General features: G+C 44.3%; 1 protein-coding gene across 1 annotated transcript in view; it reads right to left on the minus strand.

Annotated features, from left to right (window-relative positions):
• Positions 1 to 9,957: 9,957 nt before the first annotated feature.
• Positions 9,958 to 15,143, minus strand: part of METTL24 (methyltransferase like 24) — a 118,371-nt gene continuing 113,185 nt past the window's right edge. Inside the window, exon 5 of the mRNA XM_062187660.1 lies at positions 9,958 to 11,142. Coding sequence (XP_062043644.1) covers positions 10,828 to 11,142 — 315 coding nt within the window. The 3' untranslated portion in view covers positions 9,958 to 10,827. The remainder of the gene's footprint in view (positions 11,143 to 15,143) is intronic.

Here is a 15,143-nt window from a genome sequence, read left to right on the forward strand (position 1 = left end):
GTTTGAGTCCCGGCTGCTCCACTTCTGATCCTGCTCCCTGCTAATCTGCCTGGCAAAGCAGCTGAGGATGGCCCAAGGCCTTGAGCCCCTGCACCCACATGGGAGACCCGGAAGAAGCTCTCTGGATCCTGACTTCTGCCTGGCCCAGTCCTGGCCTTTGTAGTCATTTGGGGAGTGAACCAGAGAATGGAAGATCTCTCTCTCTCTCTCTAACTCTGCCTTTCAAATAAATAAAATAAATCTTAAAAAAAAAAAAAAAAGAATAAAGCAGTAAGATGTGCAGCCAAGACCCTTAGAGTGGCTTTATTTTGAATGACAATAAGTGAAAGAGCCAACACTTGATTCTAGCACTTCCCTAACTGCAGCAGAGGTCTTCAGAGGAATTTCTTAACTCCCTACTCTCCAACCTCTAGCACTGTGTATCTGAGAGACTAACTCAGCCCTCAAGCACTTCTTTTTATTTATGTGCTAATACATTGCTGTCCAATAGAGGTATGTGTCATAGGTGTTGTTCTAAATTACAAATAACCATACTGAAAAAACAGGGAAGTAGTTTTAATAATAATTTGAACATCATAATAGCCAAAATTTTATTCCAGTATACACTCAGTTACCTTTAAAGTATTTTACTTTTTTCATACTGAATCTTTGAAATACGACAGATAGTTTACACTTACAGCACATCTCTCAGAATATTTAATCTTTCATGCACAGTAGATTTACATGCCTCAGTTGTTCCAAACATACTTGGGACTTCTCCAATAACTGAATGTTCTTTTTTCCTGTGCTCTGTTTTGAGTAGTTTTTTCAGGCCTACCTTCTAGTTCACTTTAAAATCTCTTCAGCTGTGTCTAATCTTAAATCCATTAATCTGTTTAATCCATTAAACTTCTTATTCCAATTACTCTTTTTCTGAAAGATCTATTTATACTTTTTAATATCTATTTATAGTGTCATTTTCTTATGGTTTCTATTGTAGTCTTTCATTTAAAGATTTTATTTATTTATTTATTTATTTATTTGAAAAGCAGCGTTACAGAGAGGCAGAGGCAGAAAGAGAGAGAGAGGTCTTCCATCTGCTGGTTCACTCCCCAAATGGCCACAACGTCCGGAGCTAAACTGATCCAAAGCCAGGAGTCAGGAGCTTCTTCCTAGTCTCCCACATGGGTGCAGGGGCCAAAGGACATGGGCCATTTTCTACTGCTTTCCCAGGCCACAGCAGAGAGCTGGATCGAAAGCGCGCCCATATGGGATGCCGGCACTGCAGTGGCCGGAGCTGCACCAATCAAGCCAGGAGCCAGAAGCTTCTTCAGGATCTCCCACATGGGTACAGTGACCCAAGGACCTGGACCATCTTCTACTGCTTTCCCAGGCCATAGCAGAGAGCTGGCTGGATCAGAAGTGGAGAAGCCAGGACTGGAACTGGTGCCCTATGGGATACCCACGCTGCCGACCAGGGCTTTAAACTGCTGAGCCGCAGTGCCAGCCCCGAATTGTTTTTATTTTAAATTTTTATTTATTTATTTGAAAGTCAGAGTAATACGGAGAAGGAGAGGCAGACAGAGACAGAGACAGAGAGAGTTCCATCCTTTGGTTCACTACCCAATTGGCTGAAATGGCAGAAACTGCACCAATCTGAAGCAAGGATCCAGGAGCTTCTTCAGGATCTCCCACATGGGTGCAGGGGCCCAAGCACTTGGGTCATCTTCCACTGCTTTCCCAGGCCATAGCAGAGAGCTGGATTGGAAGTGGAGCAGCAAGGACTTGAACCGGCGCCCATATGGGATGCCAGTATTGCAGGAGGCAGCTTTACCCACTAAGCCACAACACTGGCCCCAAGAGTTTTTGTTTTTGTTTTTGTTTTTTGACAGGCAGAGTGAACAGTGAGAGAAAGAGAGACAGAGAGAAAGGTCTTCCTTTTGCGTTGGTTCACCCCGCAATGGCCGCTGGCCCACCGCACTGATCCGAAGCCAGGAGCCAGGTGCTTCTCCTGGTCTCCCATGTGGGTGCAGGGCCCAAGCACTTGGGCCATCCTCCACTGTACTCCTGGGCCACAGCAGAGAGCTGGCCTGGAAGAGGGTCAACCGGGACAGAATCCGGCGCCCCGACTGGGACTAGAACCCCGTGTGCAGGCGCCGCAGGCAGAGGATTAGCCTAGTGAGCCACGGCACTGGCCGTGGAGTTTTTAATATGTCTTTAAATGGCGAGCTTTCCCTGCTTGGTTACTACATACGCTAGTAAGGTGAAAACCCGTGAGCCACTCAGGGAGCAGCTGCCAGCATCACCTTTTTGCATAGATAGGCTAACACGGTGAAATGTACCACTTCACGAGCTGCTCAGAGGCCAAAGCTGCAGTAATTCTTTCTGGGCAGTGAAGTTGCTCAAACAGGTCTGCGGTGCTGAGGGCCTTTGGCTGCTGCCCCCTCTGGCTGGTGATTCCAGTAATAGGTATTCTTCCTTGGGGCCCATTGTCCCTCTCTACCTGCATGTGGGAACCTGTCTTGTCTCCTGCCTCCATGACCACAACAGCAAGTCCTAGTGAAGTGGGACAGGCAGGCAACAAAACAGCTGCGAGGTCACCCGCAGTTTATTTTCCTTTTTTTTAAAGATTTATTTATTTATTTATTTCAAAGGCAGAGTTACAGAGAGGCAGAGAGAGAGAGACACACACACACAGAGAGAGAGAGGTCTTCCATCCTCTGGGTCACTCCCTAATTGACCACAATAGCTGGAGCTCTGCTGATCTGAAGCCAGAAGCCGGGAGCTTCTTCCAGGTCTCCCACATGGGTGCAGGGGCCCAAGCACTTGGGCCATCTTCTACTGCTTTCCCAGGCCATAGCAGAGAGCTGGATTGGAAGTGGAGCAGCTGGGACTCGAACCCAGTGCCCATATGGGATGTCGGCACTGCAGCCTGTGACTTTACCTGCTATGCCGCAGTGCTGACTTCACTTGCAATGTGTATCTGTAGCCTGCTTGCATGCCAGTTCAGCACACCCACTTTCCCATGATGCACCTGAGCCACCTCCATGATGACAGCAATCCAATGAGCACATACACACTGAGCTCCACGTAGAGACACATGAATCTCCGAAAGAACATGCACACTGAACCCTCCCAAACTCCACCCCATTAGTATACTCAACCAAGACATCACCCCCACCCAATAAAGGGGGCCGCTGAGCTGGGGGGGCCACTCTGGCATTCTCTCTCCTCACAGGCACAATCTCGTCATGGCACATCTCTCTCCTGGTGAGGCTGCTTGCACTCACGTCTAAAGGAATACTCACTCTCTCGATAAATACTGCTCCTTTTCTTGCACTTTATCTATGTCTCTGCTATGAGTTTTTATCACACAGAGGCAAGGACCTGGAACACATCAGCCGGGGAACCCATTCCCACAACTTTGGGGCTACTGCGGAGTAGATGCCTGCTCTACCCCTCACTCAGCTTCCCCTGGGCTTTCTGTGTCTGAAGATTTTTCTTTCTTGGACATTTTCATCATACACACACACACACACAAGTGTCTCACACATACACACACATGTATACATATGGAAGGGTCTTTTTAGAATTATATTTAGTATATTGTCATGTTGTTAAAACAGTTTAAAAATGTAGAAGTATAAGCTAATACAATCTATGAAAGCTACATTCTGTGAGTTTAAGGGTGTGATCCAATAAGGTACTTAATCCTGAGAGCACTTCACTTGGGCTCAGAGGACCATCATAATGGATTCACCTTTTGCTGGGCTTTTTCCTCTGCATAAGTACATCATTTGGATTCTTCTGAATGTACCCTAAGACTTCCTCTTAGAGCCCTTAGTCTGCTCAGGCTGCTGGATAAATTATACCCCATTGAAATATATTGCTTACTGTTCATGCCCATGGCACGAGCAGAGTGTCTGGTGAGGGTCTGTTCTCTGCTTCAAAGATGACACTCCTTGCTGTGTCTTCAAACATGCAAGGTGGAAACATGCGGCCTTGGGCTTCTTTTCTAAAGATTCTATTCCCATCCACGAGGGCTCCTCCTTCGTGACCTTGTCTCCTCCCATAGCCTCCCCCCCACCCCTCCACCCCGCCTCCTGACACCAACACACGGAGCATTGGATTCCAGCGTAGGAATTCTGGAGGGACACAAACAATAAGACCATGGCCATGCAAACCAAGCAATTATCCTACCGTTGTCTAAGCCTCATCGCAAAAGTCAAGAGGATCTGAAGGTAGGAGATGCTTTAGAAATTCACTATTCTACCCTAAAATAAGGAAAACAGGCCAAGAAAGGTGATGGCTTGCTTGATACAGACAGCTTTTCAGCAGCACCATGGGGATGTCCTAGTCCTCGCATCTGATTGTCCTCCCTCTGGTAATGCCACTTCAGTGCGTGTTTGAAACTATCAGATTTGTGTCATTGTCTCTGTGCCTTTCAGCATGCTACCTCTGAGTGGGGCGGGCTAAAAGAAACACCTATTTAGATAGTCTAGGTTTCACCCTTGAGTAAAACAAAAGCTGAACTTGAAGACATTCCCATGGCCCCTTCCACTCCAGTTGAACCCCATCACTTCTTCTGTGCCTGCAAATTACCTTGGCTTACATTTCAGTGTTAAGGATATAAGGCCTCTTCCTTCCTTGTTTTCCCTTTTTCAACAACTTTCTTTATTACTCATTTTGATGTATAAGAACAATGCAACAAATCATTTTTGTAGAAATGCTAGCCCTAAGCCTTGGTAGAAATAGCCTCATATCACCATACCTTCCGTCCCTTATAAACTGAAGAATGTTCTCCACACTATCCCGATGTTACATGCTGATTCGAATTGAGAGTTAGTACAAGGAACAGACGACAAAGAATGAGAAAGGAACACTGAGATTTAATATCCTAGTACTTAAATATCTTCTAATATTAATGGAGATTTCAGTTCGGCTATTACATAGTTCTCAAGTCCCCAAAGTCAACAGCTCTCCAGGTTAGCAGCCTTTATTCAGGACAGGGACTACCACATAATGCAATAAACAGGTCAAAAATAGGACAAATTAATTCCAAATTGAAGTTAACAAAACGACAAGCAGTAGTCCACCTAAATTCCAAAGGTATTTTAAGGCCAGGAAAGAAAACTTCAGTAACAAATGATGATGAAACAATTTTACATAAAAATTCTACAAGAAATAGCTTTTAAACTTTTATATTTAACAAATATTGATTGAGCACCTTTCACCTAGCAGGTTCCATGCTAAGCACTGTGGCTGCAGACAGGGCCCTTACCCTCAGGGAGCTTCCAGTCTACTGGGAAAGACAGGCATTGTACAGATACATTCAAAAACAAGGGATGTGAAGGTAAGGAGCAGATGGTTTTGGGAGACACAGCAGGGGGCCTTAAACAAGGGGTCCTTGAGAAAATGGTGTTTGACCTGACATCAATCCTTGAGAACTATTTTCTTGCATAGATACGCAAATGTGGCTTCTCATTAATGTTATAGAACCCATTTGGACCTTTGTTTACTATACTTTTGCATGGATTTGAAAACTTTCTTGCACCAAAATAAACTTATCTTCACTGTCCATTTTCCACAAACTTTTAAAAGCGCCCTGCATAGACTCACCTAGGTGATATTCAGCATCTCCAGTAACAAGGGAGGCAGAGGACGGACCCCTCGGAGCAGACACTCGCCCCCGGCCATGCTGTGCACTCACCTGGAGTCCACCACTTGAGGGGAGGTGGAGTGTTCTGTGGGAGGGGCCACGGTAGAAGCAAGCCCCTGGGGAACTCAAGACCACCGCCATTTGCCTAGCCCTATGTCTCTACTGGTACCTTGTTTCAGTCCAAGTAGATTCAAGGTGTTATGGGATATGTTATTTTTTAATTGATAAAAGATATTTATGGTGTACAGCATGGTAATTTGATACTTGTATGTGTTGAAGAATGACTAAAGCTAATTAGTATAGCCATTACCTCAGGCACTTATCAGTTCATTTGTGGTGAGAACACTTCAAGTCCACGCTCAGCAACTTCCAAGCACTCAGTCCTCTGCTGTTAACTGTCCTCACTACACTCCACAGTGGGTCTCTTCTGGTCCACACTGATGAGACAGCACTCCTGTGCAACCTGGCTTCTCCATGGAAACAGCCAAGGTCAAGGTCAGAATTCTTTATTTTTTATTTATTTATTTTTAAAGTTTTTTTTTATTTGACAGAGAGAGAGAGAGACAGAGACAAAGGTCTTCCTTCCGTTGGTTCACTCCCCAAATGCCCGCCACAGCTGGCACTGCGCTGATCCGAAGCCAGGAGCCAGGTGCCTCCTCCCGATCTCCCATGCGGGTGCAGGGGCCCAAGCACCTGGGCCATCCTCCACTGCCCTCCTGGGCCACAGCAGAGAGCTGGACTGGAAGAGGAGCAACCAGGACTAGAACCCGGTACCCATATGGGATGCCGGCGCTGCAGGTGGAGGATTAACGAAGTGAGCCATGGTGCTGGCCCCAAGCTCAGAATTCTAACTAGACTCCCCCCCCACCCCAAATCCTGTATTATTTCAGTCAATCTTACAAAAATCAATGACTAAGAAAAAGTAAAAATATTTTATGTAAGAATATGAAGTTGCTGGTTTTAGAATACATTCATTTTGAACTGTTGAGAATGAGCATTTTACCAGATAGTTCTAAACACAAGTATGACAGCATGCTTGGTTTACTTTTCTTATGGACAGAAACAGAATCATCCAAAGATTTCAAAAATCCCTACATTTAGGCAGTTTTAGGAATGTACTGAATCTTGGGTTATGATTTTATCTAAGTATAAAGTTCAAAATACAGAAAAAGGTGACATTTTAGCGTAAGGTTAAATTTATATTGAATTTACAAAGTACCAACAATTGACTAGTACAAAAAATTATGTTATCGCTTAAAAACCAAACATAAATTTATCTCCATCCAGAAACAACTGTATTAATTGAACTTTGAAATACTGTGAAATTCTCAAGAAGAACACTCTGTTTAAATATGACCTTCATTTTTAAACCAGCAAAATATGCCGAGCCTGGCTTCCATTAATTTAACCTTTACTGAATGTAAACATGTAGTACTTCGGAAATGCAAAGCTTACACTGTATTTACTAAAAGATCTTATGGACGAGGCAGACCTGCTTCTATATATAACCGACTTGGACAAACCATCGTGAAGTCATGAATTTACTTTTGTTCTACCTTGATGTAAATATTAGTGGACTTCCAGTCTATTGTAACAGAAATCTGCTCACTTTTCCCTGATCTCTTCATCTGGACACGTCAAACAGAAGTCTTCATGTGGTAACCTATTTTAATGGCATCATATACTACTCTTCAAAAAAACAAAGAGCATTGTTTTTCTTTGACTTAAACTTTGACTTGTGACAGAGGGAGTACTAAAAGGCAACTTCTGCATCTCTTACATCCTCATTTGTATTTCGACTAAAAAGAGCACTTTTGTAGATCATGTGATAAGAGCATCATTAAATGTTTTCAGAGTCATTTCCGAACATGAGTTAACTAGGGAGGTGTGTTTCACAAATATTCCCAGCTTAGCTTATTTATCTGCAGATCAAGGCCTAGTCTAAAGCAAAGGAGAATCACACTGCAATTTCAAGTGACTGTATCCTTTGTAAAAGCCAGGAGGAAAGTGCCAAGTATTAGGATGACCAGATAAGACTCCCTTCTGGGCCTCACAAGAGCTTTCCCGGCAGCCTTCATGGCTGCCAGGGAGGTTTTCCAGTCCCCGTATGTCTTCAGTAAGTCTCCATTTGGCAGACATACAGGGAGTCTTCAAAAAGTACACGGAAAATGTGTATTACGAAAAAAAGAAGTCCGCATGGATTTCAAAAATTGTTTCAACAAAATATATTGATCTTTTAATTGTATTTCTCCATAAACTTTTTGAAATACCTTCATGTTTTAATTAAGTAAACGGTTCCATTTTAAGCAAACCTGCATGTTATAAAATTATCCCAACTCTAACAGATTTGCAGGTGTGATTCAACTATATCTGTAGTTTTTTTCCTCCTTTTACTAAGCGAGACCAAAATATGTCCTTCTATCAATGTATTCTACATTTGGTGAAGGTTAAGGAGGCCGCACTTGGAAGGGTCTGAGAGAGGAAAGGAAAGTATAGATTCCTGTTCCACTATCTACTAGGTTGAGTAATGTAGGTAAGCTATTTAACTTCTCAGACTTTCTCTAGCCATACAATAGGAGAAAATATACTTCTTATCAGGTTACTAGAAAAATTAGGAATGATCCATGCAAAGTACCGGGCATGTAGTAAGCTCTTAGACAGAGTAGCTTTGCTTTTGTTTGTTACTTCGGTGTGGTGATGGTGGTGATGGTTTTTGTTTTGCCCACTCTTCATAAGCAAGCACCAGTGCTATGTAGCATGGCCACCTTCTCATGGCACACGGCAGGACATCTCCATAGTGGGTGACTTTACCCCCAGGGGGACATCTGGCCCTGTTTGGATGACATAAGGGGGGGTAGTTCTCTTGCCATCCAGCAGGGTGGGGATGGGGGGAGCAAGGGATGCTTCTAAACACCCTCCAAGGCACAGAACAGCTTCACACCCCCAACAAAGAATAATCCAGCCCAAAAGGCAACTGTGCTGCAATTAAGAGACCCTGGCCTACATGATAAGCATAATAAATTCTAGAGGCAAGGAAGCCATAGCAACCAGCGGAATATTCACCAGAAACTTCAGATTGTCCCTGAAGTAAATGAAGGATGGTTTTAGAACAGGCTGCCTGGTAGGTGGGTGTGGGTGGGAGTGCTTGCGATTTTTTTTTTTTTTTTTACCAGTACATCCACTCTTGCTTCGGATATATGTAGCACGATGAAGTCGATGCTCTACACCACCAATCTGGAATACGTGGTCGCCTTGCCCCACACAAAGGGGACTTCAGTAGCGCCATCCCTCTTCAGTCCCATGAGTTAGAGATCTTGTTGTGGTTGTGTGTGCATATCTCAATGCCGATCCATCGGATTGGACACAGAGGGTTAGCACCCTCTTCACACTTCAATGTGTATATTTCAGCATATGAAATTTTTATGAAAAAAGTTAGCTTTGCTTTGGAGATGACACCACACAGCCTGAAGGTATGAACCACTTTAGAGTTTGCACGTCTCCGTCCGTGCATTTGAAATTCCTCTGGGTTGAAGCGACTCGACTGTCATCGCCAGTCAGACTTGTTCAAGCTGGTCCTCTCAGCTCCACAACCTTCATTAGAGTACTATGGGTTTTAAAATAAAAACCTCGCCTGTATTTTAAAAGTCATCACAACTAACTCAGAAAGTCTTGTTCTCTTGAACTCAAGTTAGAGATCATCTTATTGTAATACATTTTGGTTTCTCACTTGATAAATGACATTTTCAAATCACTAAAAGAAGCAAAAAGCCAACCTGGGGAATATCTGAGGGTAGAAGGAAGTTTAAAATAAAAACGGGAGAAGAAAAAAATTTACAAATGATCAGTATTCTGTACCCTTCAAAAATTTTTGGAAGCAAGAGCATACATAAAATTTTTACACTCTGTGTAAACATCAAAAAAATATACTAAATTGGCAAAGCAATAATTCAGTTATTTTTATACTGTTTAAGTAAGTTATCCAAAATGGGATTTTTGAAAATCATTCGGTGGAGTAAGTTTCTTTTCCTGTAAATAGAAATTATTTGAGTTACAAATTCCACTTAACAACAATACATATGGATACTTAAAAACATTCACAGAAAATGAAATTAAAAGATGTGTATTTTGGTGGTAAAAATTTTTGAAATCCATACTGATGGGTAGGTCTTTAAAAAGTTCATGAAAATGCACATTATGAAATACCTATGCATGGATTTCAAAATTGTTTACAGCAAAATAAACATTTTAATTTCATTTTCCATGAACTTGCATATGGAAAGGATTGCTACTACTGAATACTGTGTAACCATCTGAGGAAAAAGGCACTATAGGCACGATGGCCTCAGGCCACCATGTCACATGTGATGCCTACTGACAGTACAGGAAAATGCACTTGAGCTAATGTATTAGAAAACCGTTGACAGTGCGGCCCAAGTCCCTGCTTGGGAACTGATGTTTGGAGGCTGAAGTGCTAACAGTGAAGACTCGCACATTCTGCTGTGTGCTCAGTATCACAAAGGAAGGGATCCAAGGCTGAGTCAGGAAAGAACCGGGAGTTGAAGCTCCTGATGGTCTGGGCATTGAAACTCAGTAACAGAATTCGATGTGTCCGAGGCCCCGGAAGCCAGAAACCGTGGCTGTTACAACACCGCTGCATGGCCCCAGAAAGGGCAGGGGAGGAATGACAAAGTGAGCTGGCAAAACCTGGAGAGAGGTGACTCCGCTTCCAATGAAAGGCCCTGTTTTGAACAGGAGATCACGAACTTGGGAATGTCATCAACCCAGGACGAAGGGAAAACTTCATTTCATTGTAAGGTGGGCAATTTCACGGATGATAGACATACAATAAAGTTTAGCAAAAACTGGGATGCATGGGGGAGTACTTTCCAAGTCACAGTGCGGGAGGACAAGTTAGCCCTCTGTCAGAGGCAAAGGGTAAAAGGCCTGGGTCTGGACAAATGGTGGTGGTTGCGTGGTGGAGTGGTGAGGGTAGTTGGTCGTTCATCCCTTGAAGTATCGACGGTGCCTTTGCCACATCAAACACCAGGCCCTCCTGCACCGCAGAGACAATGACACAGTCCCTGCTCCAGCAGGTAAGGAAGCTGCGTGCACAAACCCTTGGTGAGAGCCATGGACGACTCCACTCTGGAAATCCTTCCTTCCTTGTACTCTTCATGAAGTCCTGCATCCTATTTCCATCTTGTATTCACCCAGCTCAGAGTATAACAGCTACTTGCATTGAAGAGATCTTTCTTTAGGAATAGCTGAGGTTTAGATAAATCTTTGTAACTGTGAAAAAGCCTGAAATCCTTTCGTTCTAATTCTTTGAGGAGGCTGTACCAGAATCTAACAACACTGCTGTCACTGCCACTGACCTCGAACCCGGGCCAGTGCAGATGGATCTCAAAGATGAGCTGTCCAATCTGTTCAAGGACATTTTCCAGAATGAGATTTTCCAAGACTTTCCATTCGGCACTTTCCAGATCTGCCTTGAGAACATCAATCTGTAACAAAGCAATGAAATGAGATTAGTAGCTTTGACAAATCACTGTTAAAAATACCATCTTGAGGCCGACGCCGCGGCTCAATAGGCTAATCCTCCACCATCCGCCAGCATCCCGGGTTCTAGTCCCGGTCAGGGCGCCGGATTCTGTCCCGGTTGCCCCTCTTCCAGTCCAGCTCTCTGCTGTGGCCCCGGAGTGCAGTGGAGGATGGCCCAAGTCCTTGGGCCTGGCATGGGAGACCAGGAGAAGCACCTGGCTCCTGGCTTCGGATCAGCGCTGTGCGCCGGCCACAGCGCACCAGCCGCGGCGACCATTGAGGGGTGAACCAATGGCAAAGGAAGACCTTTCTCTCTGTCTCTCTCTCTCTCACTGTCCACTCTGCCTGTCAAAAAAAAAAAAAATACCATCTTGAAATCTGCAGTGACACACTGCCACTGCCCCACAAGGAAGCAGAATTTGTAAAATTTTAGTGTTGGAGGTCATTTGCAAGTGGCCAATTCCGACATGAATTTCTAATCTCGTTCTATTCCAAATGTTACATATGCAAATTGTGAAATGCCAGGCGGAAATCCTAACAGACACTTGCTTCCTGCCAGTGGGAATGGATGTCCAAGAAGGAGACACTATGGCAGGTATGTCATGGAGCCCGCAGCCTCTCCCCACGATCTGTCTGCCACCCCAAGGGGCCCAGCCCAGTCCTAGCAGCATGGCGGCTACAGAGATGGACTTACAGAGGGCCACTGCCCACAGGGGCTGCCTCACAAGCCTCAACCCTCTCCAAATGCATCAAGACTAGAAGCCAAAGGAAGAGTTCTCGGGCATCTGAAACTGGACTTGAGGAAAAATTATTATTCTGTGATTTCTTTTAAAAAGAAAAAAGCAACACCATCTGCTCATTAATGAATACTAGGAGTCTTCAAAAAGCTCATGGGGGCCAGCGATGTGGCATGGCAGGTAAAGCCTCCACCTGCGGCACCAGCATCCCATATGAGCACCAGTTTGAGTCCCAGCTGCTCCTCTTCCCATCCAGCTCTCTGCTGTGGCCTGGGAAGGCAGTAGAAGATGGCCCAAGTCCTTGGGCCCCTGCACCCACATGGGAGACCCAGAAGAAGCTTCTGGCTCCTGGCTTCAGATCGGCTCAGATGGCCATTGTGGCCATGTGGGGAGTGAACCAGCGGATGGAAGACCTTTCTCACTTTGCCTCTGCCTCTCTGTGACTCTGTCTTCAAATAAATAAATAAACCTTTTTAAAAAAAGTTCATGGAAAATGCATATGATGAAGAAATTATGCATGGATTTTGAAACATTTTTGCATCAAAATAAGCTTATCTTTTTGTTCCACTCTTCATGTGCTTTATGAATTCCCCTTGTACAGGTTCACATCTAGGTGAGATGGAATAAAGGAAGAAGAATTGGAAGGGAGAGAAATAATTTGCAATTAAGTTATGAAAATCAGTCCCCCTGTTTTTTCTGGTTTTACACAAAATCCACTAGAATAACAGAACTCTGCACACCTTCAGAAACCGATGAAAGCTAATCCTTCCCAGGGACTTGTATGCACCTGACACTCTGCTAAGTGATTCCCTTTATAATATCCATTTAATCCTCTCAACAATTCTGCGAGGGTGATTATGGTAATCTCCCTTAATTAATGTTTAAGGGAACCAGTAATCGCCCCCTTGGCACATAGCTGTAGGGGCAGTGGTGGAATCTAAGCACTGTGGGCAATGCCTGTGCTCTTAGCCATGACACCATGTGGCCTTCCCAGTCAACCACAGGAGGACAATGCTAACTCAGAGTCTCTAGGAGGTTTTGGGTTTGGGAAATCAGATGCTCTCTGCGAGTGGATATGGGTCAGTGAGCAGAGTACTGGGAGCGACACCACTTTACCATTGCAGAGCACTTTTCTTTTCTTTTCTTTTCTTTTCTTTTCTTTTCTTTTCTTTTCTTTTTTATTTGACAGATAGAGTTAGACAGTGAGAGAGAGAGAGAGAGAAAGAGAGAGAGAGAGAAAGGTCTTCCTTCTGTTGGTTCACCCCCAAATGGCCACTACGGCTGGCGCTGCGCCGATCTGAAGCCAGGAGCCAAATGCTTCCTCCTGGTCTCCCATGCGGGTGCAGGAGCCAAGCACCTGGGCCATCCTCCACTGCCCTCCTGGGCCACAGCAGAGAGCTGGACTGGAAGAGGAGCAGGCAGGACTAGAACTCGGCACCCATATGGGATTAACCAAGTGAGCCACGGCGCCAGCCCCTGCAGAGCCCTTTTCAAAAGGGCTAACTGTCCCACACTGAGGGAAGCTGACAGCATTCAGACTGGGAGAACGGAAGTGAAGGGACTCACAGCAAAGGACCCCCAGTTCTGGACCTCGGAGGTGACAGCAGGACCGTAAGCAGCCTTCCTGGAAGCTGCTGCCTGAGCGTGAAAACATCTCTACTTGTTCAGAGGACTGGGGTAAACCGGAGAGGGGCCCGCCCAGCCTCTCCTTTCTCGCGCTGCGTGCTTGTTTGACGAGTTTCTCATGTGAGGCTGAAACCTGAATTCTCAGTACAATGGAAAGAGCCCTTGTGTGATTTCAACATTGAGTGGACCAAAAGGCTCATGGAATTTACACATAATTACTGCAAGAAAATGAGCTTTGCCCAAAGTCCTGAGGCCCGAGGGAGACAGATTCATTCACTTCAATGGTACCTCCAGCCATCAAGAGAGGAGCTACATTAACAACTCCAAGAAGACCAAGAGGTTCTGGAAAAGAATGGATATCTGTGGACCAGCTCGTTGATTCAATAGTTTCTAAATCAAACAGAAAAAGTTAAACACACACACACAGTCACACACACACACAAAAACACACACACACATCTTTCTTCATGAGTCAGCTGAGCCACGGCAGGTTCTATGTGAACATACACCAGGCTAAAGTCGTTCTTTTGAATCAGACACGATGTAACCAAGTCACTATTTCTTTCCATCTCAGTTGCACTGGCAATTCCAAGGCTTTATTTAATCTTGGCAGTTGTAGGCAGAATATTCCTGGATTAAGGGTAATTAAGCTGCCAAAAGAAATACTTAATTGAAACCTAATAGAATGTTCTAAATGGTACAAAAATATCCAAAACTCAAGAATCAGCATTTGCTGAATCAATTCATGTAGCAAAGAATTTCTCAGGCTCCATCCAGATTTGTTTTCACCATGGTTCATGGGTTTTCATGTTGAGTGTGATGAATAAGTGAAAAAATCAGAAGGACGGGGTAAAGTTAATCAGTTTACAATTGACCTAAAAACTATACTGGTGAAGTATAGGAGAATATATGTATTTTCCCAAACATATTTATAAACTGTCATGAGTTATGATATGAGTAGGAGTTGGCATTGTGGCATAGCAGGTAAAGCCACTGCCTGCAATGCCAGCATCCCAGATGGTTGCCAGTTCTAGTCCCAGCTTCTCCACTTCCAATCCAGCTCTCTGCTGTGGCCTGGGAAAGCAGTGGAAGATGGCTTAAGACCTTGGGCCCCTGCACCCGCGTGGGAGACCTGGAAGAAGCTTCTGGCTCCTGGCTTTGGATTGGCCAGTTCCAGCTGTTGCAGCCATTTGGGAAGTGAACAGTGGATGGAAGATCTCTCTCTCTCCCTCCCCACCCCCTCCCTCTGCCTCTCTCTCACTCTGCTTTTCAAATACATAAACCTTTTTTTAAAAAAAAGAAGTTATAAGTAACTGGAAGAGGACTAAATTATTAGACTCAATCATAGCAAATATATTCTTTATGTAGAAATCCAACTTTAATTTACAAAACACCATCTATTCTAAAGAACAAAGTCTTCTAAACATGAAAACATCCCCATCCTCTTTTGAGCTCAGTGACTGGAAACTACTTGCCTTGATCAGAATTTTATGATGATCTAGATAGATTGTGCAGCCCAAGGGTGAGGTGTCACTGCCTTCTGAGAGGAGAGAATAAAACATATTTTTCTTTTCCAGTGTGAATTTTTTATTTCTTGCATC

The sequence above is a fragment of the Lepus europaeus genome, chromosome 3 (assembly GCF_033115175.1).
Source record: "Lepus europaeus isolate LE1 chromosome 3, mLepTim1.pri, whole genome shotgun sequence".
Classification (NCBI taxonomy): Eukaryota; Metazoa; Chordata; class Mammalia; order Lagomorpha; family Leporidae; genus Lepus; species Lepus europaeus.